This window comes from Trematomus bernacchii, unplaced genomic scaffold (genome assembly GCF_902827165.1).
Source record: "Trematomus bernacchii unplaced genomic scaffold, fTreBer1.1, whole genome shotgun sequence".
Classification (NCBI taxonomy): domain Eukaryota; kingdom Metazoa; phylum Chordata; class Actinopteri; order Perciformes; family Nototheniidae; genus Trematomus; species Trematomus bernacchii.
In genome coordinates, this window is record NW_022987313.1 from 528,276 (window position 1) to 554,518 (window position 26,243).

Genomic DNA, 26,243 nt, shown 5'->3' on the forward strand with positions numbered 1-26,243 from the left:
AGCTTGTATTGTCTGTGAATATATATATCATATACTACCAGAGACGTATTTTGTATGTTTGGCTTTTACTGCAGTTAAGGCGCTTTGAATGCATTGGCTCCAGTTTCCAGTATTTTTCTTAAGTAATCAAGACATTTCTACACATGTGTTATCAAGCTTCAGGTGACACTACAAGAGAGGATACGATCTGTTTTGTTTGGATGCTGGGGAAAAAACAGGATCTATTATTGATGTCTCTTCAATTATGAAGGTGAGAGGTGAAAGGAAAGGTCAGAGAGGTTAAACCAGTGGTTCTCAAACTTTTTCTGTCAGGCCGCACCTTTGAAAAAAAAAAAAAGTCGGGGCCCCCCCAACACAAATAGTCACGTAATGGGCCAAGTTAACATTTAAATACATCAATATGAACGTGAGCATTCCTTTCAAAAAAATAAAAAAATCATTTTTGCTAGATCAGTGATAATAGAACAATGCTCCATAATTCTGTGTGGTCGAAAAAATAAATACATAATACAATTGTGCAATCCCTTTGCTAGAACAATAAGTTATAATACTTTGCAATCTGTGCAAAAAAATGAAAAGAAAGAAAATGCTGATATTTGGCAAAAAAGTGTGTCTTATCAAAACGGGGTTGCAGGCTCAGTGGCGGCGCCATAGATTTATTTTGGGGGTGCTGTGGTGTAGCTTGACATTTCTGATACCCCATTCACACCAACGGTGTTTCAGGGCCGGTTCGGAGCTGGAGCTTGAAAAGCACCGGGTTTTCCTGTTCACACCGCAGCGGAGCAGCCTCTAAGCTCCGGAATCCGGTTCGTTTCGAGCACCAAAAAGTTGTCCGTCTAGAAGCAAGAACCGCATACGTCACGCTTACGTCGGAGGGGGGCGAGATTAACCTGAGCTAACAGTTAAGGCGAGTACGGCAAATAAAAGTTGTAACAAGCAGTAGTGCTGAGCAAAGTGACTAGAACGCAACCACACACTTGTAAAAAAAAAAACACGCTTTATAAAGTCAGGCAACACTAACCAGGCCCCCCCACTTTGAGAAACACTGGGTTAAACAAACATTTACTGAGAAGTATTACGTAACATAAGAGTCCTTTATCATTAAAAATGTCGTTTTAAATGGCAGATTATCCACTATGTAGAGAAAACTGGATGCATTACAGAACCTTTGTGTTGGAGAGATTTGGTCTTCCCTGTTACGGGACAAGAACAATGAAAGCAGCATAAACCGGAATTATTTCTCAATAAAAGGAAAAGACTGGGACGCTTTTTGGCAACAATTGCCGAGTCATAAATAGAAAGACTGGCCTGGCGATGTTTGAATTGTTTTTTGATGCAGTTTTGGGGCAGATTTGTCGATTTTGTTTATCTACAGTCCTACATGATGAAAGACACCAATACAGCTCTTCCTGGTATAAAACATGTACAGACGAATTGGAGCTATCACTCCATCTCAGAGCAGAAACAGGATGTCTGAGCGCTGGGGGAGTTCCCATTTGATCATTATCCGGACAATGGCCATGTGACAGGAAAGGAAGTGTTATGATTCTCAAAGACAATCAAGCTCACTGAACCCATTCTCCTTTTTGTTTTTGTTGGGCTGAAAGCTATTCCCTAATGGCCAATATTCCTCCAGGAGCACTAGGCAAACTAAATTACCTTTGCAACTTGGTGGCATTTCCATAAATAAAACAAATGTGGCCTTTGCTTCCCTTAAAGACGCAATTTGTTGAAGGCTACGCATCTGTGAAAGAGATTAAACGCACGGCTGGCCTGACTAAACAGGCATCTGTCTGCTTTTGCACAGCTTGGTGTAGAACATGAGTGCATCTGGGAGCCGGCAGCACAGCGTTCACTAAGTGTGCTACTGCTCGGCTAACATACCATGACGGGGTAATAAAGGCTAAAGAAAATGCAGGTCTGTTTCGCAACTCCCTCAGCTTTAGTAATTAGATTGTGAGCATGCTGAGCCACTGATATAACTGCAGTTAAATTAAGCTGTTGTCTCGGCACAGAGGAGCCATTTAAGAACAAATAGAGCTGTTGGAGCGCCCATATGGTCAGATTCAAAAAAGGATCCACTAGTGTTAGGTCATCATCAAATAAAACTTTAAAGGTCCGATGTCATGCTTTTCCGGTTATTACCCATCCCCTTGTGTGTTATGAAGGTTTTTATGCATGTAAACGGTCTGCAGAGTCAAAAACCCTCAAAGTACACCCTGTAGGGAGTAAAACTCTAACACAGAAAAGACCTCCCCAAAACACCTCGTTGGAGATTTCTCATTTTCCATTGTTTACTTCCTGGGTACTGTGACGTGTGAATACCCAGAGGCCGTACCCTCTGCCAGCCTTTCACGAAACAAAGCTTCCCAAACCTTTCAGCGATTCATGCCGGATATGTACAGCGTAGGGCACTGAAGAACGATGCTGTTCCTACTTTGTTTGGACCAGCGGGAGATTCGGGTACACAACCTGTAAGTATTCATTGTTGTTTGTGTATTTATGATGTTTAAAACAAACAAGGTATCTACCACGACTGTTTAAATGGGTAAACGTTTTTCGGGCTACTACGTTGGGATCGCGGAGAAATGCTCTCCGCAAACCCATTCTCACAGCGTTATAAACCTTTTTCTTACTCAATATCAAGCCACACTTATTGTTTTTACTTCGGCTGTGAGTGTTTGTGTGTGCTCAGGATGAGTTTAGCTTGTTCTCGCAGCAATCTCGCAGCAACGAGCCTCAACGTCGCGACCAATCAGAGCACACTGGGCTCACAGGGAGGGGGGGGCAGGAGCTCCAACAAGCCGTTTAGGACAGAGAGTGAATACCTGGTGAATACACATACTATACAGAGATGCTGTATGAGAAACCAATGTGAGTTTGGAAAATTGCACAATTTAAATCTATTTTAGTAGACCTCAACAATGGAATTATGATCAGTAGAAATGGCCATGACATGGGGAAGCTGGTCCTGCAAAAAGTTCATCAGGTTGCAGCAGAAGGAGGTTGCGGGTTCAGCGGGAGCTTCGATAATAGTGATGGAGGCTTAAAGCTGAAGAGGCACTGGGTTGAATCACCAGATAAACAGGCAACAACTAAAGTCAGTAACGCTCTCTTTATTAAACATCAAACTGCTGCTCAGCTGCTCTGGATATTTACCCTCACCTTTCCTGGTTACGTTCTGAAAAAGAATAGCAGGAAGTTTGGAATGATTTAAAGAGGCCATATTATGCTTTTTGGGGTTTTCACTTTCCAGTAGTAGTAGAGTTTTTTTCATTTAGTCTTCAGTTCTTCGTCTTTTAGGGCTGGGCGATATAAAACATTATAATATTATGGTATGTTTTATCAAATACCTTAATATTGATATTTCAACAACATTGTAGCATAGACTATTTGTTCTTCAACAATATATTTATGTAATACGATTTTGGATCAATATTAATCAGTAATGTGGATTTAAGGGCGAAGTGGGTAAAGGCAAATAACAGAACTAATACAACTGATCTAAAAACAGTTTGATATGGTTTGAAAATGACTTCACTTTACTATAATGCAGCCTTTCAAGAAAGGGAAAGACGAAACCTATGCGATATTACGGTGTCAGTTATTTAAGACAAAATCTAGTCTTGATAAAATAATGACTTATTGCCCAGCCATATATTCTTTACCACTGCAAGCAAAACATCTGCTCTGTGAAATAGTATTGAAAATAGTTAGAGGGCTTACTCCACTGTTGGCTGTTATAAGTGCATTTTGACAGCTAAATGTATGATGTTCCCCCCTCAAGAGCCGACTCACTGTTCATTCTGTACAGAGAACATAGAGGCAGTACAGTAAGAAGCTTATTTGAGTCACAGAGGACGGTTTGGCATGAGTGGACCTGATGAAGCAAACCCAATGACATTGTTAAAAGCAGCGCAGTGTGTGAGACAATGAGGTCACATCTCTGGCATTCGGAGAGTTTCTGCTGCAGTGTGGGCCCACCTTGCCATCCGGTGTTGCAGACGCACACCTTGCCCTGGCATTGACCTCTCTCGGGGAAGCCACAGTCTGCCAGGCAGTACGGGACGTCACAGGCAGCCCCCTTCCAGTTGTCTTCACAGTCACAGTACACCGCGCCCGTAGAGTTGTTCATCAGACACTCGCCGCGGCCGGAGCAGTTGTTGGGACATGAATTCACCCTGGGAGGAGGGAGGGGAGAAAGACACAGAGAGGGTGAGAATTCCTGAGTGAAATACACACTCTGAATAAAACATCAGGCACACATTTCAGCGGCTGGGTTACATCTGCTTTTGTGCAGGCAGTTCCTCAGCTGTCTGCAGGCTTAAAGCCCTCAAGTCAGCAGAAGGACTTGCTACTGGCATCTTCCTCTCTCATCAGTCGGTCGAGCGCCTGCCTCGACACTTGTCATTCATCTCAGAGGGATCGCCTGCACTAAAAACAGCGTTGAGCTCGAGGTAACCGGCAGACATAAAGTCACCGCCGGCACAGGAGAGCAGATGGTAAACTCCCCTGAACTCCAGTGAAACGGCAATGCTGACGCTCTCCGTGTCTCTCAACATGACCTTTACGTTTGTGCATAATGAGCTCATCTGTTTGCACCCAAGGGACACATTTTGTGCCAAACAAATCAAACACATCAGGACATACAAACATCATTAAACTACAGCTGGAATCAGCTAAACACGCTTTTTCCAGTGACAGGATATCTGTATATCTTGTTGTTTTTTGTAAATAAACATCTGTACATTTGTTAAGAAATCCTAACAGGGTTCCCACACCTTCTTTCACATCAAATTCAAGGACTTAACGCATTTCTAGGCCAAATTCCCTCAAATTAAATGACCTAACACAGCATAGTTTGAGATACAGCTCAAGGTTAATTACTGTTACAAGAACAACAATAAAAAGCGGGCGAGACCTGAATGTGGAACAGTGAAGCAGACTATAAAAGGTATACTGCCTTTTCAACAACACATCAAAACAAGTTAAAGGGGACCTATCATGCAAAATGCGCTTTTGTACGTCTTTTATACATGAATACGTGTCCCCGGTGTGTCAGGGAACTCACCAAGTGTCAGAAAACACAACCCTCTCTTTTCCTCCATACCCAAATCTCTAAAAACGGGACTGCAACGGAGCCGATACAGATTTGAATTGTTCTGACGTCAGAAAAGGGGTGCTCCGCCTATATGGGCAACTCTCCACCTATCAGGGGAATGGGGGGTTGGGCCACGGCCATTGCCGCTCGAAAGCGCTGGAGACGCTGTAGTACATATGCCAGGCCTGTAAGTGGCGCTGTAGTCTGTCACAAAAGCAGCGAAGAAGACTTCTCACAGAATCAGCCCTTGCAAAAACAGGGCTGGAAAAGAGCAAATAGAGTGAAATGAGGTATGGCTAAAATGCATGATCTGTTTGGTATTTTGAAAAAAAAACTTCACAGACATGTTTTATATAGGTATGGCCCTACAATATATTATTCAAATATAGCATGATAGGTCCACTTTAAACAAAATATCAGAAGAACTTTCATTTGTATTCTTCCTAAATGAGCAAAGTCCGTTTACAAACATTTTCAAGGCATGGTTTAGTTTCCCCTTCACATTTACAAACGATCAAGAATGTCAAAGACCTGTGAGTCACATGACATGAAAAGATAACTGATGATTATCTCACAATGATCACATTTTGGTATCTTTGTATCAGCCCAAACAGGAACAGAGAGGGTGACTCTGTTCCTGTTTGGGTTTGACTTTCCGTGGTGCAGAAGTTAAAAATTCACAAAATCCTCCACAGAATTGTTTTTGTTTAAAATGGATAATCACGGTTCAGGTGTAGCCCACAATTAACTTTAGCTGGCCAAATCCCATACTACAAATGTAGGCAGATATTGAGTTCACATTAGAAAAGGTATGAAAATATTTGATTTTCAGCAGTGACTATGCCATGAACCTGCAAAATAAGGGAGACCAAACTATGCAAAAATAGCCAAATGTTTAAAAATGTCTCCAATTTAAAAGCAATTTCAGGTACATTATGTACACTTAAATAACATATACAAATCATAAAATTAAATGATTTATGTTAAAAGGAAAAGGTTTAGTATTATTCTATATTTTCTTATTGTTAATCCATCCCATAAAAAGACCAAAACCAACAACATGTGAGCCCATCTGTCAGTGTTTAGGTAAATGGACTTTCCTCTCGGCACTAAGCCCATTGGTTCCTACTGACTCGTTAAAAATAGGTCACAAATACACTGTATACTTTAATTAAAAAAAAAAAAGAGCTGTGTAATTTTCTAAAATGCCTGGGCGCTACAGATTTGATCAAACACTACTCACACAGGATTAATCCACATTGGGGCTTTAGTGAGCACTTACAGAAGCAGCACCCTGTATGTTGAATAAGAATAAGCGTCCATTGTTTTGATTTAATAGTTTGTGTACAACAATAGCAGAGGGGAAGAAGATATATAAATCAATCAATTGTTATTAATAGAGCACTTTTCATACACAAAAGGTAACACAAAGAGCTTCACAAAAAAACAAAGAATTCCAACCGGCCCCCTGAGAATAATATTCAACGACAGAACTCAATAAACACTGGACTGAATAAAACAAGCCTTAATTGAAAGCCAAACTAAAAGGAGGGTATTGAGCCACATCAGGCACTGGATACTTGAACAGCTCTCATTATTTTGGTTTTGGTCTTTTTATGACATCTGCGAACCGTAAAAGAAACAAAGAATATTGCCAGACTTACCTTTAACTATGGAAAACACTGCAAACTGTGTACACGACAATGTGTTTTATAACAAGAGTAAACAAGTCGATGTCAAAGGTTTAGCAGTAACTCGGATGATTATCCATTAGAGTGAGACTGAAGAGGGATGTTTGTCTTCGGGAGGGAGAGGGAAATGTTTTGTGAGCGAGACAGACGGCAAATAAAAGGCCCTCGTCATTCTTTCATGTTCCTTGGAAAGCCTCGTGGTTTGATGTTTCCGTTCCTCCACCTCTCTGAGACACCAAAGACCGGGGGGGCACCGCGCTTTCATCCGACTGTGTTTCTCAACCCAACTTCAATCCCATCGCCATGGTGACTGGACCAGTGAGCTGGGAAAAACTCAGGGGCCCATTGTGTCCTTTTCAGACGTTGGGAACGGACAAGCTTCAATTTGAATTTAGAAGACGTTTCCCTTTATGCCAGCTTGGGGAAAACCGCATTTGTGTCTCTTTATGACTTGAAGTTTAGTTTCATCTGTCTATTTGTGTGTGCACAGGTATATGGTTGTTTAGCAGATTCAAGTTATAAGAATATATGAGTTTGGGTGAGTGTTTGCTGTGAATACATGGGAATTCATTGATTGTCTGTGTTCATCCCATTGCATTTTCCCTGCTCACTCATCTGTAAAAGGAGTTTCTTGCTGTCATGAAGTAAAAAATGGATACTGAAAAGCTGATGTCAAGTACACACCTATGGGAATTGAAAGCTCAAAAGAAAAGAGGACATCATGTAGAAATGAACAACACATGGGGGGAGTTAAGCTGCACTTTTTTTGCTGGTGTTTTGGTCATTAATCCTAGGTTTAAAAATAATCAGCATGAAGGGAAAAAGTGCAAATAAATGTAATCTTGACCTTAAAGGTGGGGTAGGTAATTTTGGAAAAACCAGCTCGAGTGCGCTAGAATTTGAAAATACACAGCCGGAAGAAATCTGCTACTTCCTTACAGAGCCCCTCCTCCAACACACACGAACGCGCACATGACCAATGAGGGCACGAGATAAGTTTGTGCACAGATGGAAGGCTGACAGGCAGGTAGGCCATCCAGTTATTTTAGCCGGGCCGGTTAAAATGATTGGTCGTGCTTTTTACAGTACTACGGCTTCCACAGATGAAATGTTTTTATGGATTTTTTGTCAAAGCACTTAAGATATTCATTGCTATCGGGATGTTAAGAGCATTCCATGGAATATAACAAAAAGTGTATCTCGAGCCGGTTTCTCAAACTTACCTACCCCACCTTTAAATGGACCTGAAGAATATATGAAATAACAACTATTTTTATCCCACATCATTTATAGAATATATATATTGTAATGCTCAGTCTGAATGTGTATGGTTCATGTTTTATTTTATTTTAAATAATGCAATTTCACACATTTTTCATCTTACATTTTAGTGTCTGGTTTTCCCACTTTTTTTATGCAACTTGAACGTTTCTGACTATTTTAAAATTAGGAACATTTGAATTGTAAATGTCAATTTAAGCACAATAAAACATTTGAGAAACCTTTCCATTATAATGTTCCAATTATATAAATCTTTCTCCCTTACATTTTTAATATTAAGGATATATTATATATCCAATAAAAATGAGTCAATGTTTATTTACCAGTATAATGTGTATTAGCTAATAATCTGAATCAATAAAGCAACTAGTAACTAGAGCTGCATGATAAATGCAGTAAAGTAAAAAGTATTATACAGGGTTCCAAAATGTAGAGCAGTAGAAATTAAGTAGCATAAAAAGTACTTTAAAAATGTATTTAAGTACAGTCCTTACACAAATATACTTCATTACATTCCACCACTGTGTTAAACTAGTTATTGGCCTATGTTTGCTTCCATGTGGTTTATCTTGGCATTGTGAAGTGATGCATAAGAGTGGTAAAGTGTTAGTCATTTAGCAGATATTTTCATCTGGTGACATGATGGATGCATGTGTGGCCCCTGAGGCCTGCAGCACCACAATCAGAGGATGTGGAAGCTGCCATCACATCTGAGATTTCAAAACCAAGAAAACATTTCATTTGATGTGGAGAAGCGACCTGTAAGTGGAGAGATAAGCCTTTTGAAAGCTGCTTTGATTATATGCTAACAACTGATTGCACTTTCCTTTTGAAAATGAAACCAATAGGGAATTTAAACTGTTGTTCTTCTCTCACCTGTAGGAAATGTTGAAGCCGGTCAGGTTGTAGGCAGCGTCACTGAAGAAGTGCAGCAGGGCGTAGCCGGACTGAGACACCACCTCAGGGACCGTCTCGTTCCCGTAACGCTCAGGCACGATCAGACCACTGCAATTACAACACAAACATGTCATTTAACAGATTAAGATTGTAATTTTCACATATACAGAACTTCTAGACTGATATGTATTTAAAAAGGTAAGGATTTTGTTGAAGGAGACACAACAGTCTTTGCTTGTTTGTGTGCATAAACGTATATTTAAGGGTTTAGTAATTGTTTGTAAATCTTTTCTCCCTTTACAGTTTTCTCTACCACCGTAAAACACACGTTTCTGCTCAGATAAAACATTCTGAGGGATAGAAGTGAATACTTAAACCAACGTTTTTGGATTCATTTGTAAAATAAAGAGAAATAAGGCAGTAGATAAGCCAGTCCACCAAGCGAGTTCCTATACAAATGGCAGGATAGTGTATCATTCACCTTAAAAGGGCCATCTTAATGCATGGCACACAGAAAAATGGAGGTGATGGGTTGCTTGCTTAAGTAATAATAATGTATGGAAGCAAATAAATGCCAGAGTTATAAACATTTTGATATCTTAACATGTAATGGATCCACACCTGGCTAATTCATGTTGAAAGTAAGTGCTTAAAAAACAACATTTCCAGGACATCTACTCCACACAGGGACTACTTGTACAAGAGACTGCAGTGAACCCACAGCAGACGTACCTGAAGGCGGCGAGGAGGGGGGCGTAGATTGAGTCTCCGTCGTACACGTACAGGTGGTCCCAGCTACATTCAGTGGCAAAGTGGTTAAATCGTAATCGGAGTATGGTGTTGGGTCTGGAAAACAACACACAGAGGAAGACCATGAGAACTTCTGAACGGGATAGGAATTTAATCGAAAAAAACAATATTTTGCATACAGATTTTGTTATTGTTTCTGAAAGAGAGAACTGAAGAGGTTGCAAAATGCACCCACTTTCACAAGAGGCGCAGAATAAATTGGATTTTTGGAACATAGAAAGGTGGATAATTACCAGCTGAAGTGGTAAAGGAAAAACATGTTCTACCTACGACTAAACTTCACTTGCATTAGCTTTATATTTGCTTTAAATCACAGTAAAAAACAAACTGTTATTTCAAATTCATACGATTTTATTAGATGATTTGTTACATTAACGGAGGTAACAGAAGGTAAATCCCAGCTCTGACAAGTGAAGAAGCCGATATAGTAGGTTACATTTAATAAGGCTCATTTTAAACTGTGCAATATTAATTTATTAACCCTCCGTGACCTTTACGGCCCGTCCACACAGCGGCTTTGGAAACAAATCACATGAATCTCCCGCCCCTGAGACACAAGCAGCGGTTTGATTGGCTAGAGCTTGTACTGGCATATGATTGGATTGGCTGACGCTTCCACCGAAAGCTTCAGAAGCTTCAAAAGTTGAACATTGCTCAACTTTTGAAGCCTGAGATGCCTGGAAAGCTCCGCTCTGCTTCCCACAATGCAGTTCGGCGAAAAGTGAGGTAAAGTGACGTCACCCCATTCAAAGCGAATGGGCAGAAGCGTTGGAAGATTTTTTTTAACGCTGCTGTGTGGACGTACCGTTACAGTACAGCAGAGAGACAAACAGGAAAAAGGAAGCTTGTTTAATCCGTTTTTGATTGAAGACATTCATGAGATTCTTGAAAATATCTCTGCTCTAAATGTGGTTAACATGGCAAAATTCAATCATTCAAAAGTGGAGGGAATAACACAAAGGCCTATTTAGCTTTCTCTACTTTGAGGGTACAAGATGTACAGGAAATGTTATGAACGGTCACATTTATCTCCTTACAATTTGATTTATTGAAGCGCAGAGGGGCTCATCCTCCCTCCCCTCGCGGAGGAATAGGAGCAGCCCCGAGGTTGGATTAAAAAAAAAAGAAAGCTTGTGACTGGTAAATAATGATTCAAAAACCAAAGAGCGACTGGAGATATCTGACAAAGAAACCCCTCTTTTAAATCACTCTGCTACCCATAAACACGGCTTTATTTTACTGATCATTTCACTGCCTTTGTGTAAAGTCACCTCAGGCCACAGCAGGCACTTAACGGCAGGGAAAGCATTGAGTGAATGTATGTACGAGGCGATACAATTCTCCTGTCATTCTGATGCATATGGTGGACGTGCCACTGCGTTAACCTCATGCTGAGAGGTATGCAGAAAGCATATTAAAGTGCCATTAGTATGTAATGAAAACGCTGAACGATGGCAATTACAGAAGCCATTCAGGAACAGGAAGGTCAGGGGTTCAAATCTCTGTAACATCCACACGTCCTGTGCAAAGGAAACATGAGTGTGACCTCCTGAGCCTCGAGAAAACTCACTCGTGTTTAATCGTCCTCAGGAATGAAAATGTTGGCGAAATGCCTAAAATGCAAATGCAATCAGAGAGCTTATGGTTCGGAAGAGCTGCTGGGACAAACAAAATGAGCACCATGGCTCTGAATCGATACTCTGTCGCTTGGTAATGCTGACTAAAACAATAGAGAAGGAGTATTGGATTCCTCACAGTTACTTTGCCATTAATTTCCATCCATCAGCTTCAGCATAGTGTATAGTCCTGATGCTGGAGGGTCTCTCAGTGAAGGACTGCAGTGCAGACTGTGTGTGTTACCATCATTATGAGCACCCTTGAATTATTGACTTGCAGCTTCTCTTTTCACAATCCATCCCTCAGCTGTCTCCAGGTTATCAATTCTGTAGCCTCTTTTTCATAATGGCAGAAACTCATTTAATGGTTGAAATCAATGAGAGAGTATCGTTTCGTGTGGAGTGTCTGCGGACTTTGCTCTGGCTTCTTAAGAGACTCGATGCGTAGGTTGTTTTTGTGCATTTTAAAACACTAATTATTTTTGGATAGCAGCTTATCATATGGAAAATGTTCTGCTTCAATCTAGACCAGGGGTGTCAAACTCAATTTCATCGCGGGCCACATTAGCATTATGGTTGCACTCAAAGGGCCGGTTGTAAGACAATATAAATATATAAAATAATGTATTATATTGCATTATTGCCTCTGCATTGGATTATTATCGGATAGGGTAATAACTTCATAATTAACTACATCTGAATGCAGAAGTCTAGGGCAAATAATTGTCTCTTCAGTGCGCATGTCACAAAATGAGATGCATTGTGGGATATGTTGTTTATTGGCAATGTGCTTCTGTAAAACGACATGTAACCGTATAATAAACATATTATATTCTTTGCAAGCTCTTGCGGGCCACATAAAATGAAGTCGCGGGCCGGATTTGGCCCCCGGGCCTTGAGTTTGTTTTTTAACTGCGGTCCAAAAAATATTCACTTGCTTGCCTGACACCTGTATTTAGGGGGTCACGCAGCAATCTACCACCATAAATTGAATTAATAAACAAGAATAAAATCTACTTTTTACCCCCTTATTTTAGGGATATGATTAAAAAAGACTCAAAACTCAATCAAAAGTTTCTGAACTAACAAAGTGGTTAAAAGAAAGAGTAGCATAATTGTTGTAAAGTAATGTGCTGTTATTCTGTGCTGTGTTGGATCTGCTTCCTACTTACTGTCCCTCGATCAGCCAGGTGCACTTGGTCTTGTACTTGTAGTTCCCTGGACCGTCACTCAGATGACCAGAGGGCCCCGTCAACCTGAGAGAAAGAAGATAGACAAGGTTACAAATTAATATGTAAAACGTTTTATTCCTAACAATCTGAAACCCAGGAAACGTTATTCTGTTAGAGGCAGTGTTTCCCACAGAATTTGATTATATTTCTGGGGGCACCGCACCGCACTGCACCGCACCCCCACCCCGGCAAGAAAAGCCAAAGGCCACTTAACCTATTCGGGTGGCCCGCCACGCATCCACCCCCCCCTTAAATAAGAAAATACATGCGAGTTCATGGCTACTGTTGACAACAATTTAGGCATTTAGCAGACGCGTTGTTCCAAAGCGACTTACAATGAGCAATTACAGGGACATTCTCCCTGGAGTAACTGAGGGCTAAGTGCCTTACTCAAGGGCACACTAGTAGTGGTGTTCCAGGCAGGATTTGAACTCGCAACCTTCCGATCATCAGCCCACCTCACTATCCATTCGACCTCCAAAATAAAATTATATATATATATATATATTATTATGTTTTTATGAGATCCATTTGTGGCGGACGATATTTAATTGTGGTGGCCCGCCACAAATAAATCAATGTATGGGAAACACTGAGAGGTGTAATGTGAAATAAGTACCTGATAGAACCCCTGAATCCCCAAAACCACAGCATCACTGTGCTTTATGCAAGAATGTTCAACATCTAATGATCAGTTTGACTGGGAAAATGTGCCCATATCACATTAAAAAGCAGTATTAAAAACAAGAAAGAAAGCCAAATGACTCCCTTTAGAATTCATCATGTTTTGTTGTTCAATTAAAGATGCATTTCTGTCATACTTATGTCATGAAAAAATAATAAACCACTGAAACAAATGAATTAGGGTGCAATAATGTATTAATAATAATACATACCGTCTGTCCAAAACTCAAAACAATTATTATGGTGTTCCCTAACAGATGTATTCTCAAAATGTACAACCATTGAGCAGTAAAATAATAACAACACTTTTCAAGTTTTTATTATGATGAAGCATAATAAAGAACAACCTGTACATGGAACATGTTTGATACTGAACTGAAATCCCACGGGTATTTGCCATTTTAAAAGCCTTACAGAGACGCTAGCATTGCTGTAGAGCAGCGGTTCCCAACCTTTTTCAACTCAGGGCCCACTTAAGAATCTAAAAAATGTTTGCGGCCCACATTCAACCATAAACAATACGTTGGCTAAATAAAGTTCTCAAGAGTACTTTGTATTTGAATTAGAAAAGGAGCTCGCCATCAGTAACAAACAGACATTTTTATTACATGGTTTAGTTAAATACTCGATTCTGATTGGTCAATTCAGAACATGTGACGCGTTGTAAATCCAGTAGAACAGACTGCTGTCAAGGACTGTAATGACCGTTGCTAAGGAGGATCAAGAAAGAGAAAGGAAAAGAGGTTCAAATAAAAAAAAAATCTTAGTAATGAAATGTTTCCACACAAATCATAATGTTTTGCAAATTATTTGGCGGCCCACCTGCAATGCCTTTGCGGACCACTAGGGGGCCACGGCCCACAGGTTGGGAACCACTGCTGTAGAGTAAACTCTCAGGCCTGTTGTGTGCTAAAATGATAAGAAACTATTTTTATTTTTGGATTTGTTATTTATCAAGTAAACCTTTTCCTTTTCTCAAATCGGAGCATGTCGACTCTATATCATGGAAACTTCAGTATATTTATGATGTTCTCAGACAAGACAATTTCCCCTTCTTATGACATGTATTACACACTACATTTATAACAAATTCAATCATGATTGAATGGATGACAACATCAGAATATTGAAAGTTAGTTGAGTAAACTTTGCAATACTCATATCCTTTTAAATATATAAATGATCTATCTTTAAAATACTGAATAAAAAAGTTACGCTAGAAGTTGTTGCTAAGAATACTTGTGTAGTAGCTTCATAGAAATTAGTACACACACACAGCGTTTTTACACAAGAGCCTGTCAGCAGAGAGGGAGGTAAACAATAACTTCTGCCACTTCAGATTTCATTTAACGCCTGGTGGTTGAGCAAACAGTAAATAAGCCAGCTTCAGGGTAAATGATTAAAGCTCACTGCAAATTATTATGTGAGGCCGACACCACGACGGACAGCCGCACACAGACTCAGAGTGGAGCACGGCGCCCGGCCGGTTATTGCCTGATCAATTTGTGCCTGATGACACAGCAGAGAGCAGCTGAATTACACAGGGGGCACTTACATGCAGCCAGAGATTGTATCATTACTCATGGAGGTCTCAGGGTGCAATGACTCTCTAAACACACCCAGTCACAGTCTGCTTCCAAAACAGTCTCTCAGCACCACTTGGTGCTAAAGTCTGCAGAAAGATCTCTGCATTACGATGTCAATAATAGGGAAGGGCTTTTTAGGTCCATATTCAAGGACTGTCATTTGTACGTTCAATTCTAACACAGGGAAAGGGTTTGAAGTGAACAATCTAAATGGTTAATGGTTAGTTAGTGTGCTTTCTGTCCCGAAAGTGAAAACCAAACGTGGAGAAGCAGTGTTTAGTTATTATGCTCGGTTTAAGTGGAACAAACTACTCAAAAAATTGCAGGTATGCTACAACTCTCACTTATCTTTTTCTTCATTTAAGGATGAAGACTTTCCTATTTGCCACCACCTTCTATTAAATCAAAAAACTTTTCATATCTTACACTGCAACTTTTTTTTCTTGTGTTTTAAACCTGTCTTATTCTATTTAAGCTTATTTTAATTTGTCATCTTTTGGCTTTAATGGACTCATTAAAAATGTCAAATGAACTTAAATGTCATAACAAATGCGTTTATGTTGCACTTTTTTTTTTAATGCGGTAAGGTTTTCTGTAAGGTACTTTGAATTGCCTTGTGTTGAAATTTGCTGTATAAATAAACTTGCCTGGCCAGTTTGGGATTGTAGTCTTTGCAGACCATCGATGCACAAACAACTACATACTATAACAAACCACAGGAGAGGGATAACCCCAAAAAAGTAATAGTAATCATCTAACTAGTTGTTCTATGATACAAATGTTAAACGTTACATAACTTGTACTGCACAATCATTTTTGTTTACTTTGTGGGACTACTCCATAACATCACTTTTATGACACATGTCATCATTCTACCTGGAACGTAATCTATTGAACAAATATTGACGTCGTCCAAATTGAGTGCTCATGCCCATCCCCACTAAGTAACGATCTACAGAAACACTTCCTATTTTAAGCATGCCACTATTCAGCCCATATTAAAGAAAACTAACTTAGATCTGGCCCTGCCCGTGAACTACAGGCCTATATCAAAACTACCCTTTCTGTCTAAAGTTCTAGAGAAGGTTGTGTCCAACCAACTCACTGCTGCATTGGAGAGGCACAATATTTATGATAAGTTCCAGTCGGGGTTTCGGTAAAAGCACTCAACTGAAACGGCTCTCCTGAGGGTTTCTAACGACATCGTGATGGCTTCTGATGTGGGTGATTGCTTTGTGTTAGTACTTCTTGACCTAAGTTCTGCGTTTGACACTGTAGACCACCATATCCTGATCAAGAGGTTACGTGACTGGTTTGCATCATATCTTGCTGACAGAAGTTTCACCGTCTCGATTGGAGACTTTGTGTCAGACTCCTCTCCACTGTCCTGTGGTGTCCCGCAGGGCTCAGTCTTGGGGCCTCTGTTATTCTCTATATTTGCTACCCTTAGGACAGCTCATAAACAGATTTAACATTACATATCACTTATACGCGGACGATATCCAGCTCCACATTTCATTCAAACCTAGTGAGGCTTTTAGGATATCTAGGCTCTTAGAATGTCTTAGTGCTATTAAGGACTGGACGGCAGATAACTTCTTACAACTCAATGCTGATAAGACGGAGGTTCTGGTTGTTGCACCAGAAAAGGTTGCGCCCATGATTTTGAAAAGTATTGGACCATATTCCTCTGCTGCCAACTCCAAACTACGTAACTTAGGGGTAATATTTGACCAATCCGCGTTGTTTGATACCCATGTTAAGCAACTGACGAGATCTTGTTTCTTCCACCTACGAAACATTAGTAAACTGAGATCTGTAGTTTCAACACCCGACCTAGAAATGATTATACATGTGTTTATTTAATCTCGCATTGACTACTGCAACGCATTGTTCTCCTCTCTCAGCATGTCTGTTCTTGGTCGTCTGCAGGCAGTCCAGAATGCAGCTGCAAGACTTCTCACCCGGTCAAATAAACGGTCCCACATTACCCCAATACTGAGATCTCTTCACTGGCTCCCTGTAGCTTATAGGATACAGTTCAAAATCCTCACTCTCACATACAGAGCATTAGGGATGGGTATCGTTAAGGTTTTAACGGTACTACTACTTTTATCGATACCGCTTATCGGTCCGGTCTTTTAACGGTACTCTTATCGGTTCTTTTGGAGAGAAAAATGAGGTAAACTAACTATATGTTGTATGTCAGGGACTACGGATGGAAATTAGCTCAAAGCTAAAATCCGGCATATTTACACTTGAAGCATTATTTGTCTAAAGTGTTCATTAATGTGCATTGTCCCTATTCAAATAAACAATTAAATGAAAATTAACAAATTGTGAACAAAACTAACATTGCTTTTTATTTAAATGAAATACATAATATTTCACATCAACAGAAACAACAACGTTTTAACAAATCATATTAAATAATCTGATGACAGAACTGTGAACAGAATGGCTGAAACTTTAACAAACTAAATAACTCAGTTCCCTCTAATCATTAACCCATGTTTGAATCATTGAGTTAGCTCCGTGTGTTGCTGCTAGCATACATAATATACCTGACGTGGAAACGTTACTCGTGGATGGGGCTACAGAGCTACTAGAGAGAGACAGTCGAACCCGGTGCATTTCTCCGTCTGAATGTGGTGCACTTTTGCAAGATGTTTAGACAAATTGCTCGTGTTACCGCCCTGACATGCTAAACTCTTATTGCACTTTAGGCAACGAGCGAGACGGGTAAAGTTTAACCACACCTCGGAGCGCGTTCTCTCCGCCATCTCCTCCGTGTGTGTGTGTTGCTGCATGTAGCAGCTGCGTGTGTGTAAACTGCCCCGCCCCCTCGCACACAGGCGGGGGAGAGAGATCTCTCGTCTGGATTGGAGAGATCGAAAATACAAAACATGACGCATTTTTGCGTATTAGAAACGGAGTTGGCGACACTAAAACTGCAATATAATGTTTGTGTAGCAATAATACACATGACATATTTTTTAGATGTCTCCAGTACCGATAAAAAGACCGATAACGTCAGAGCTTAACGGTACCACGGTCTTTAATAATTCAGCCCCGGGGCCCGTTTAATACCGGGGCTCGGTACCCATCCCTACAGAGCATTGCATGGTCAGACTCCTGCTTATATGGCTGACCTAATTCATCCATATACATCAGCCCGCCCACTCAGGTCACACATGCACAATTTACTGTCTGTCCCACGTACCCACCTTAAGACCCACGGTGATCGAGCGTTCGAGGCCGTGGCTCCTAAGCTATGGAACGCTCTGCCCGCTCATCTACGGTCTGCTGACTCAGTTGATTCCTTTAAAACTAATTTAAAGACATTCCTGTTTGGGCAGGCGTTTGGGTAACCGGTGTGCTTGATTTTATTCTATTTTATACTATTTTATACTATGTTTTTATTTTGTTTTCATTTAGTTTTTGTGTTTTTATTGTGTTTTGGTGCTTTTATGACTTCTTAACACGTGGCTTGTGTGGTCATTTATCGATTCCTATGATGATGTTTTATTGTTTTGTCAAGCACTTTGTGACTTTGTCTGTGAAAAGTGCTTTATAAATAAACTTGACTTACTTAGTTACATAAAGTCAGATCTATTATACATTTACTTCTTTCCACTTAATTAATAACCAGATGTTAATCTTTCAAAACTTCAGCAGGAAATGGATCAAATAATCATGATCAGAACATTCTGATCCCTGTTGAGCATTGCATAACAGAGTTTATTTTGGCACCCAGGCAACAAGTGAGCTGAAACTTCTTGTTATTGAAAACTTCGCCTGCAACCATAGCTGCAGAGGGGTGGGCCGATAGCTCAGCCGAGTGGGCTCCAAGTCCAGGGCCAAGGGTGTGTGTTGTTAAGTTAACGACAACTTTACAGGCCAGACTTATGACTCGATGGATACTGCAACAATGCTCCTCTGCAATCACTGAGGGATGGACTTGGAGTCAGAGTATCAGCAAATAAAGAGTTTAACCACTAACAACGTAACCTGCTGTTAATCTTTACCTGATTTAACACTGAAACCACACATGAGGCTCTGAGTATTGCTGGCTCACTGTTTCAGAGTACTTTCACCCACTTCTTTTCTCACAGCAGGTCTCAGCGGTTAACTAACAAGTACACTAACGCTGTAATTACAGATCTCTCGGTGATAATGCAGCCCGGCCTGCAGGGACTCTCTGCTCACAGTCAACATAACACACAAACAGCTCTTATCTCCCCTGAACTCAACACAACATCAACCAAAGGACTCACACTGTTCCACTGAAAACAGGTGCTAATAAGGTCATGAGATTACTCAGAACAATGCGAACACATTTTCAGGAAAGACAAGTTTCTGCGAAATGTAAAAAAAAACCTAGAAATGATCATCAAAAAGCCCATGATAAAGCACAGACACAACATGAAGAGCATGATAACATCTTGTCCCAAGCATGAGGCAGTCAAATCATAAAACAATCATGTTTTTATTGTGAAGAAGCAGCCATCTGTATCTGGAACATATTTGGGACCAAAATTAGAATCAAACAAGAGCAAACTGAACTAAAAGTGAGCAACTATTTCCTAAGCCTACTATGAGCTTTTGACGAACGTCCAACAATAAAAAATGTAAAGAAATTACAAAAAAAATTCAAAACTAAATTCATCAACCATGTCAATTATCAATTATCATATAAAGTTAATAAAACACATTTTGTATTGCAATATATAATCATTGAAATTGTGAATAAATACATGATCATTTAATTAATCATTCAAAAGCTGCTTTTATTTTATTTTTAATGCGTGTCAACTTTCAAGCAGTGACTTAAATATGTATTTTGTTCAAGGATCAAAAAAACGTTTTGGGGAAATTTGGTATAGAAATCTGACGATATAAAATGTGCGTTGAAAAGGCCTGTTATGATGGGAAGTGATCTGGGTTTGAGTTACATTTAAAAACATTAATGTAGTGTATGCAGCATGCAGTCAAAAGTTAGAGAAATGTAATAAAAACTGCAAATGTATCATCTTAATATTAAAAAGGTCCTGAGATCAATCATTAGCCAGCCAGTGCCTGCACTTCCTGTTACTGGACCCACATTGATATCAGAGTCAACAACAGCTCTTCCTCATGCAAACAGTGCTATCCCTGCAGAGCGGCCAAGTGCTCCACAAATGGCAAAGTGGCGCAGCATGAGAGCAGAGCAAACAGATTTCTCATTGAAAGGTGACAACAGTCCTTTCAGTGCACAGACTGAGCATGATCAGAGTCAGTGAGGGGGAAGGCGTCTCCCTTCAGACTGTCTGAGATTAGTGAAGCAGCCGATATGAGATTTTAAATCAATTACGGAATATTCGGGAAGAAATTACACTTTAATTGAATTGTTATATCCCAATTGAGTGGTGAAAAAGATTAGATAACCTCACATGATATTGCACATTAGCAGGCAGAAGCATTCTTTAATATCTAATGATTTTTTTTATGACCCAGGCCCATCAGGAGTTGCTTGTGTGGATTTTAGTGAGGTGCACAATAACTGCGCTCATAAACTTCGACGATAATCCACAATAAAGATGCTATCCTCCCATGTTGATGTTTGTTAAATAGATACACAAGATAATATGTATATGATAATAAAGGTAAAAAGGTAGCAGCCACGGAGGAAGAGAGCTGTGAAGCAAACATGGCCGACAATAAAAGTCTACAAAAGGCTGCGTGCAAGTGAACATTTCATTATGAGCAAGTGGCTGTTTTCGAAGCTACTGTGCTTTCACACACCTCAGGGTTTTGTTTGAGTTAGGGTTGCAATATGAAGAGAGCTTTTTAATCTACGCTAATTTATTCTTTTATCAGCCTTAAAAAGCATCCCATCTCCACTCACACCCTGCAGATACACCTCATCTGCACAAACAAAATGTTCCCTTTGATTTTCAGCATCACAGAGCAGCCGAGTGCAGATTACACCAAACACCAATCGCTTTTGGAACTTAGAAGACACATCTCCAATGTCGGACTAAAATCAAGGTTTTGGTTTCCATGCTTTAATGTTCAAAAAGCTCTTTATTCTTCTCATACTGCCTGTGCTGCAGCACCTCTTTTCACCCTCTGTCTGAAACCAGAGCCCAGTCTGCTCTGATTCGTTAGCTGTCCGGCTTTGTTATTGTTGGTTGACCTCTTAAAGATGTCCCACCCCTTAGACTATCACGTACAATGTGTTGGAGCGCCAGCCAAAAGAAGCGCAACTATTACGTCATGAAGTCACTATGTTGCGAAGGTAAACCAATGAGTCCAATCGAGGTGTTTCTGGCAAGGGGGGGGGGGGGGGTTGGCTGGGTGTGGGAGAGAAGCTTTGCAGACCATTTACATGCACAATAACCTATAAAACACACTAGAGGAAAGTGAAAACACCAACACGTGTTAGTCCTGGCTCATGCTATTAGTGAGGTTCAATGAGATTAAAGATTTCTGTGTGGACATATCGATTTTTTTATAGAATGGCGTCACTGCCACATTAGTCACAAAGCATAGTCTTTCTGTTCATTTGTTAGCAAATCCATCCATCCAGTACCAAGCTGGAAAACTTCCAAAAGTCCATCTTTGACTCAGGATGGGGCAAACTTTTCTACCTCAGCATCAGTAAGCTAAAACGCAGAATAAATCAGTCGAGCAGCAATGGGGGCTATTACTCTCTGCAGAGGGCAGTCTGGCCGCTCAGCAGGCCTTCAGTGAAGCGCGGTCGGCCTTCAAACTGATCCCAGAGCCTGAGGACGGATGAGGACTCATAAGCAGACTACACAAGAGACAATACTACGAGAGAGCTGTGAGGCTGAACATACCCAAACAAACAGTATTTTTCTTTTACTTTTTATATTATATTTATATTATATCATAACTTAGTAGTTTTTTCTTAACATATGTAACATTAAGCTGTCTGTGGCTCTTTCCTGCTGTAACGATGCAAATGTCCCCTCTGTGGGACTAATAAAGGTATTCTGATTCTGACAACAGTTCATCTTAGGACGGATGCATCTGTACAGCATCAAATAGTGTTTAAAAATGCATTTGTCATTTTCTAATGATATTGATTATACATGGCAGGTATGATTTTAGATTGTGATTGATTTAAACAAGTAATATATCACTAGAAGAAAGATTGAACATTTGGTGTGTTCTTTTCAATTTGGGCAAGGAACAACTTTTAAAAAGGGTAATTCCTCATTCATTTGTCATACTGCCATACAGATATAATGGCGCATTTCCACTACACGGTCGGCCTCGGCCACACTCGGTACGGCTCGGTACGGCTTGGCCGCGTTGGGCCTTAACAGGGCCGACTCACTTCATGCTGCGCTTCCATTACAGTTTAGGAACTGGGGTAGTTACTATAGTAACGCAGTGTAGGCGGAGCCGTGACGTCATCTTCAATGAGAAATCCAGAAACACAACACAGCCGTTAGCTGTGAGCACTCAGAGCTCACAGCTCCTTATATATGTTCAGAAACTCGACAAAAGTTAAACAAGTACACACCACAGACTGCCTGTGTCATGGTGAATACAGTCGCTGCCTTATTTATGTCTGTATAGGCCGTTGTTGTGAGTGTGGACGGTCGGGGCATATACTGCGTTAGCTTAGCCAATCTCCATCTAGAAAAACACGAATTTTAAAAGGTTTTTCGCCTGCCGTCTGTCTGCAGACTTGACAAAGCATTAATTCATGGTTTTTACTAACCGGTATCAGTATGTTGTTACTTCGGCATCATTTTGAAACGTGTATTACAATTAAATCACGGTCAAATATGTCCATCTTGTTGTAGTTCTAGCCCTCTTGCAAGCGCTCCTCTCTCTAGTTTAGCATACTCAGCCCTGTTTGTTGGCCCCGATAGAACCACAATTTTCTAGGGCCAGAAAAGAGGGGAAAAAGTGGCCCCGCGCCGTGCCGCGCCGGAACGAGGCCTAGTGGAAGCACAACCAAAAAAGGGGACGGCACGACACGGCACGCTTAAAGCGAGCTACGCGCTGCAATGGAAATGCGCCATTACAGGAACATATTTGTATTCATATTGTGGTATTGGTTTGAATCACTTTGCCATTCCCTGACTAAATCTACTAATAGAGTGCCATGGGAAAGAGATGTACACTCTTAGAAATGAAATATGGATGTTGTTTGCATTAATTGCTTTTTTTATATTGAAACTACTAAGTAAATGCACTTTTTACAATTAAATCAAGAGACTTTAATTGCATTTATGTAAAAGTTCAAAGTTTTGGGATTACATTACCATGTTGTGTTGTATTGTATTTAAATGGTAAAGTTATTTAAAACGCACTGATTGTCCCAAAGTGCTTGCCGTACTTTCTCAGCACATGCGCTGTAAGACCGGGGACATTTGTCATTTGAATCCTGTGACTGTGAGATGACAGAACCGCATTTTTTCCCTTTCCTGTGCCATCCTGCGATGTTATGGTAAGTTTCTTAAATATTAACATATATTAAACACAAACGGTCCCTGAAATACAAAAGTTGATGTGTATTTTTGATTTCCCTGCTACCAACTGTATACTTTGATGATAGATTTGAAAAGCGGTGCAGCCTAGCTAACAGCTAGCTAACAGCTAGCTTAACGGTCACTTTTTAATTATGTTCCCTTGCACTTAAAAGTGTTAGAATATGTCACAAAAGAGGTGACATTTCAAGCTTTGTCTGTATAAGTCAATCGTTATGTATTTAATGATTTTAGCTTGATGTGGTTATAATAGTAATGTTAGCTCTTACCAAAAGTAAGTGGACACGTTTTTTCCCTCCTTTTTTTTTAATTTTTTTTTTTAAATGTGCTTGATTTAAAGATTTGAGAGCCTGGTTGCAAACATCTCCAGTGCCAAAAAGGTCATAGTCGGTTAAGGTCTTCTAAGTCTATTAAAAATAACTTCATCAAGTGTAACGCCCTGAGGGAGGTTTTTTTGTTCAATTGTAAAGCTTATTTGGAAGAAATAAAAATCCCATCTGTGCACTGTACTGTTGCGTCAGGCGGAGCCGTGCCTGGTCGTTACGTTAATTATGTCGGCCAGGAATATCAAAGTGTGAATTATTTAAAGCATGTACAGGAACACACTCAACAAGCACATCTTCCATTAAGACAGCTCTTAAATAGACACGTAATTCACCCGAAAACGTGTTTCTTTATAATAATCAGAGAGAGAGAGCAAGATTAAATAGTGGCAGGTACTTCAGCCGCAGATGCCACTATTTGCTGAGACAACTGCGGCTGCTGAAGGGGTGTTAACTCTGGGTGCCGAGCCAAGCGAATGTGTGTGGCAGTTGCCACTTACCTGCCGTGGCAACTGCTTGTGTTTAAACAGTTATTTATCGTGGAAAAGTATTTCCATGTTCTGCTACTCTGTAATTCTACTCAATTACATTTCAGTGGGAAATATTGTACTTTTACAACACTACATTTATTTGACACTTGTAGTTACCTTTTTAGATAATGTTTATATTTATATACATGTACTACTAATTTACTCGGTTCTTTCCAAAATATGCTCTATATTAACAAATCACAACATTAAAAAAATCTTGTATATATGTAGATTTTTTATTATAAGAACATTCATTTTTATTCTATGATGCAACCCTTTTACAAAAGGCTTTCTGCACAAAGTACTTTTTCTTTTGATACTTTATTATATTTGGCTAATAACACTTTGGAACTTTACCTTAAGTATTATTTTGAACTTGGGACTATAGCAAGTAATGGAGTATTTATACTTTTACTTTAGTACAGGATCTGAGTACTTTTTCCACCACTGCTTAAGATCCAGTAATGGGTTGCTATATCCTGCACCTCACACCCTGAATTATGTTAATGGCTGCAATAATAGTTGTTATTTACAATACATTTGGATCATTAACACATTTCTCTTTTTCTCTAGGTTTTGAATGTGGAGATGCAAACAGTGTACTGAGACTCAATCTACAAGGTACCAATTACTGAAGCACTATAAATTAAAACACGGCCATTTTGGTCAGAGACACCCATATCCATGCACATACTATGAATGCCCATGCTCTTTCAAAACATGGAATGCTCTTAAAACACATTTAAGTAGATGTCATGTTGAATCTTTACCTGTATTAAGTGCAGAGCTATTTTAATAGATGCACATGTATAAGAAAAGAACCTCAGCTGAAATTCTTTGTTTGGTTTACACCAGTAGATGTCCTGTCCTTTCTGCTATGACACTTGATGGATATTATTAGCTTTAAACAAAACATTTGAACCTGTATCACAATGTGTTGCAGGTAAACGCAGAATTCACCCGCATCACCACCGTTCCGCTGCTGCCTACCTTCATGTCTCAACTGGATCGCCATTCGTCTCAGTTGATGAAGGTTTTCAAAAAGAAGGGGGGAACAGCAGGACGCAATTTGGGCCTGATCATGGCAGCCATGGACAAGGTATGTAGTTGTAATAAATTGTGTAGTTTGGGCACTGCAACACCATATTCTCTTTATCTCTCTCTCTTGTTGTCCCTCTCATATAAATATATTTTAACCTCTCTGACCCCCTTTCTTTGACTTGCCAAAAATCAGCACACAAGCATAATCAGTATTCTTGTGTGAAGATTTTGAAAATGTGTTTGTCCCTCAGGATCCCACAGTTGAAACACGACGGGACTGTGTCCTTAAAGCGCTCTGCGTCTACATGAATGAAAGTTCCGAGAGCTTCATAAAGGAATATTTGGTAAGTTGAAACATAGCCAAACACAGATATATATATATATATATATATATATACACACCTGAACATCAGCAGGAGAGGACTCTTTAAAGTAGAGACACTACATACTGATATACACCTGAACATCAGCAGGAGAGGACTCTTTAAAGTAGAGACACTACATACTGATATACACCTGAACATCAGCAGGAGAGGACTCTTTAAAGTAGAGACACTACATACTGATATACACCTGAACATCAGCAGGAGAGGACTCTTTAAAGTAGAGACACTACATACTGATATACACCTGAACATCAGCAGGAGAGGACTCTTTAAAGTAGAGACACTCCATACTAATTTGAACCTGAACATTTGCATAATATGTCCTCTTTAAATAAAAATAATTGAATTTGTTTTTTATTCAAAGTATTTGCTGCTACTTTGGTTATATTGTTCATGTACATTTACAACTACATGTATTTATTTACAATGGACCCAATAAAAGGATTTGCTCATTTGTTTCATATTATAAAATGATGTGTGTCAGGGTTCTCATACTGATAATCATGAATACTATGTTCTAATCCCACTTTAGGATGTTGAACTTGCAACAACCCA

At 39.9% G+C, this 26,243-nt stretch overlaps 1 protein-coding gene across 3 annotated transcripts in view; it reads right to left on the bottom strand.

Moving 5' to 3' along the window:
* Positions 1-26,243, bottom strand: part of atrn (attractin) — a 141,646-nt gene that overhangs the window by 109,665 nt on the left and 5,738 nt on the right. For all 3 annotated transcript variants that reach the window (XM_034114002.1, XM_034113927.1, XM_034114077.1), the window contains exons 2-5: positions 12,569-12,652; positions 9,703-9,816; positions 8,950-9,078; positions 3,985-4,181 (exon numbers count right to left, since the gene is read on the bottom strand). In XM_034114002.1, coding sequence (XP_033969893.1) covers positions 3,985-4,181; positions 8,950-9,078; positions 9,703-9,816; positions 12,569-12,652 — 524 coding nt within the window. The remainder of the gene's footprint in view (positions 1-3,984; positions 4,182-8,949; positions 9,079-9,702; positions 9,817-12,568; positions 12,653-26,243) is intronic.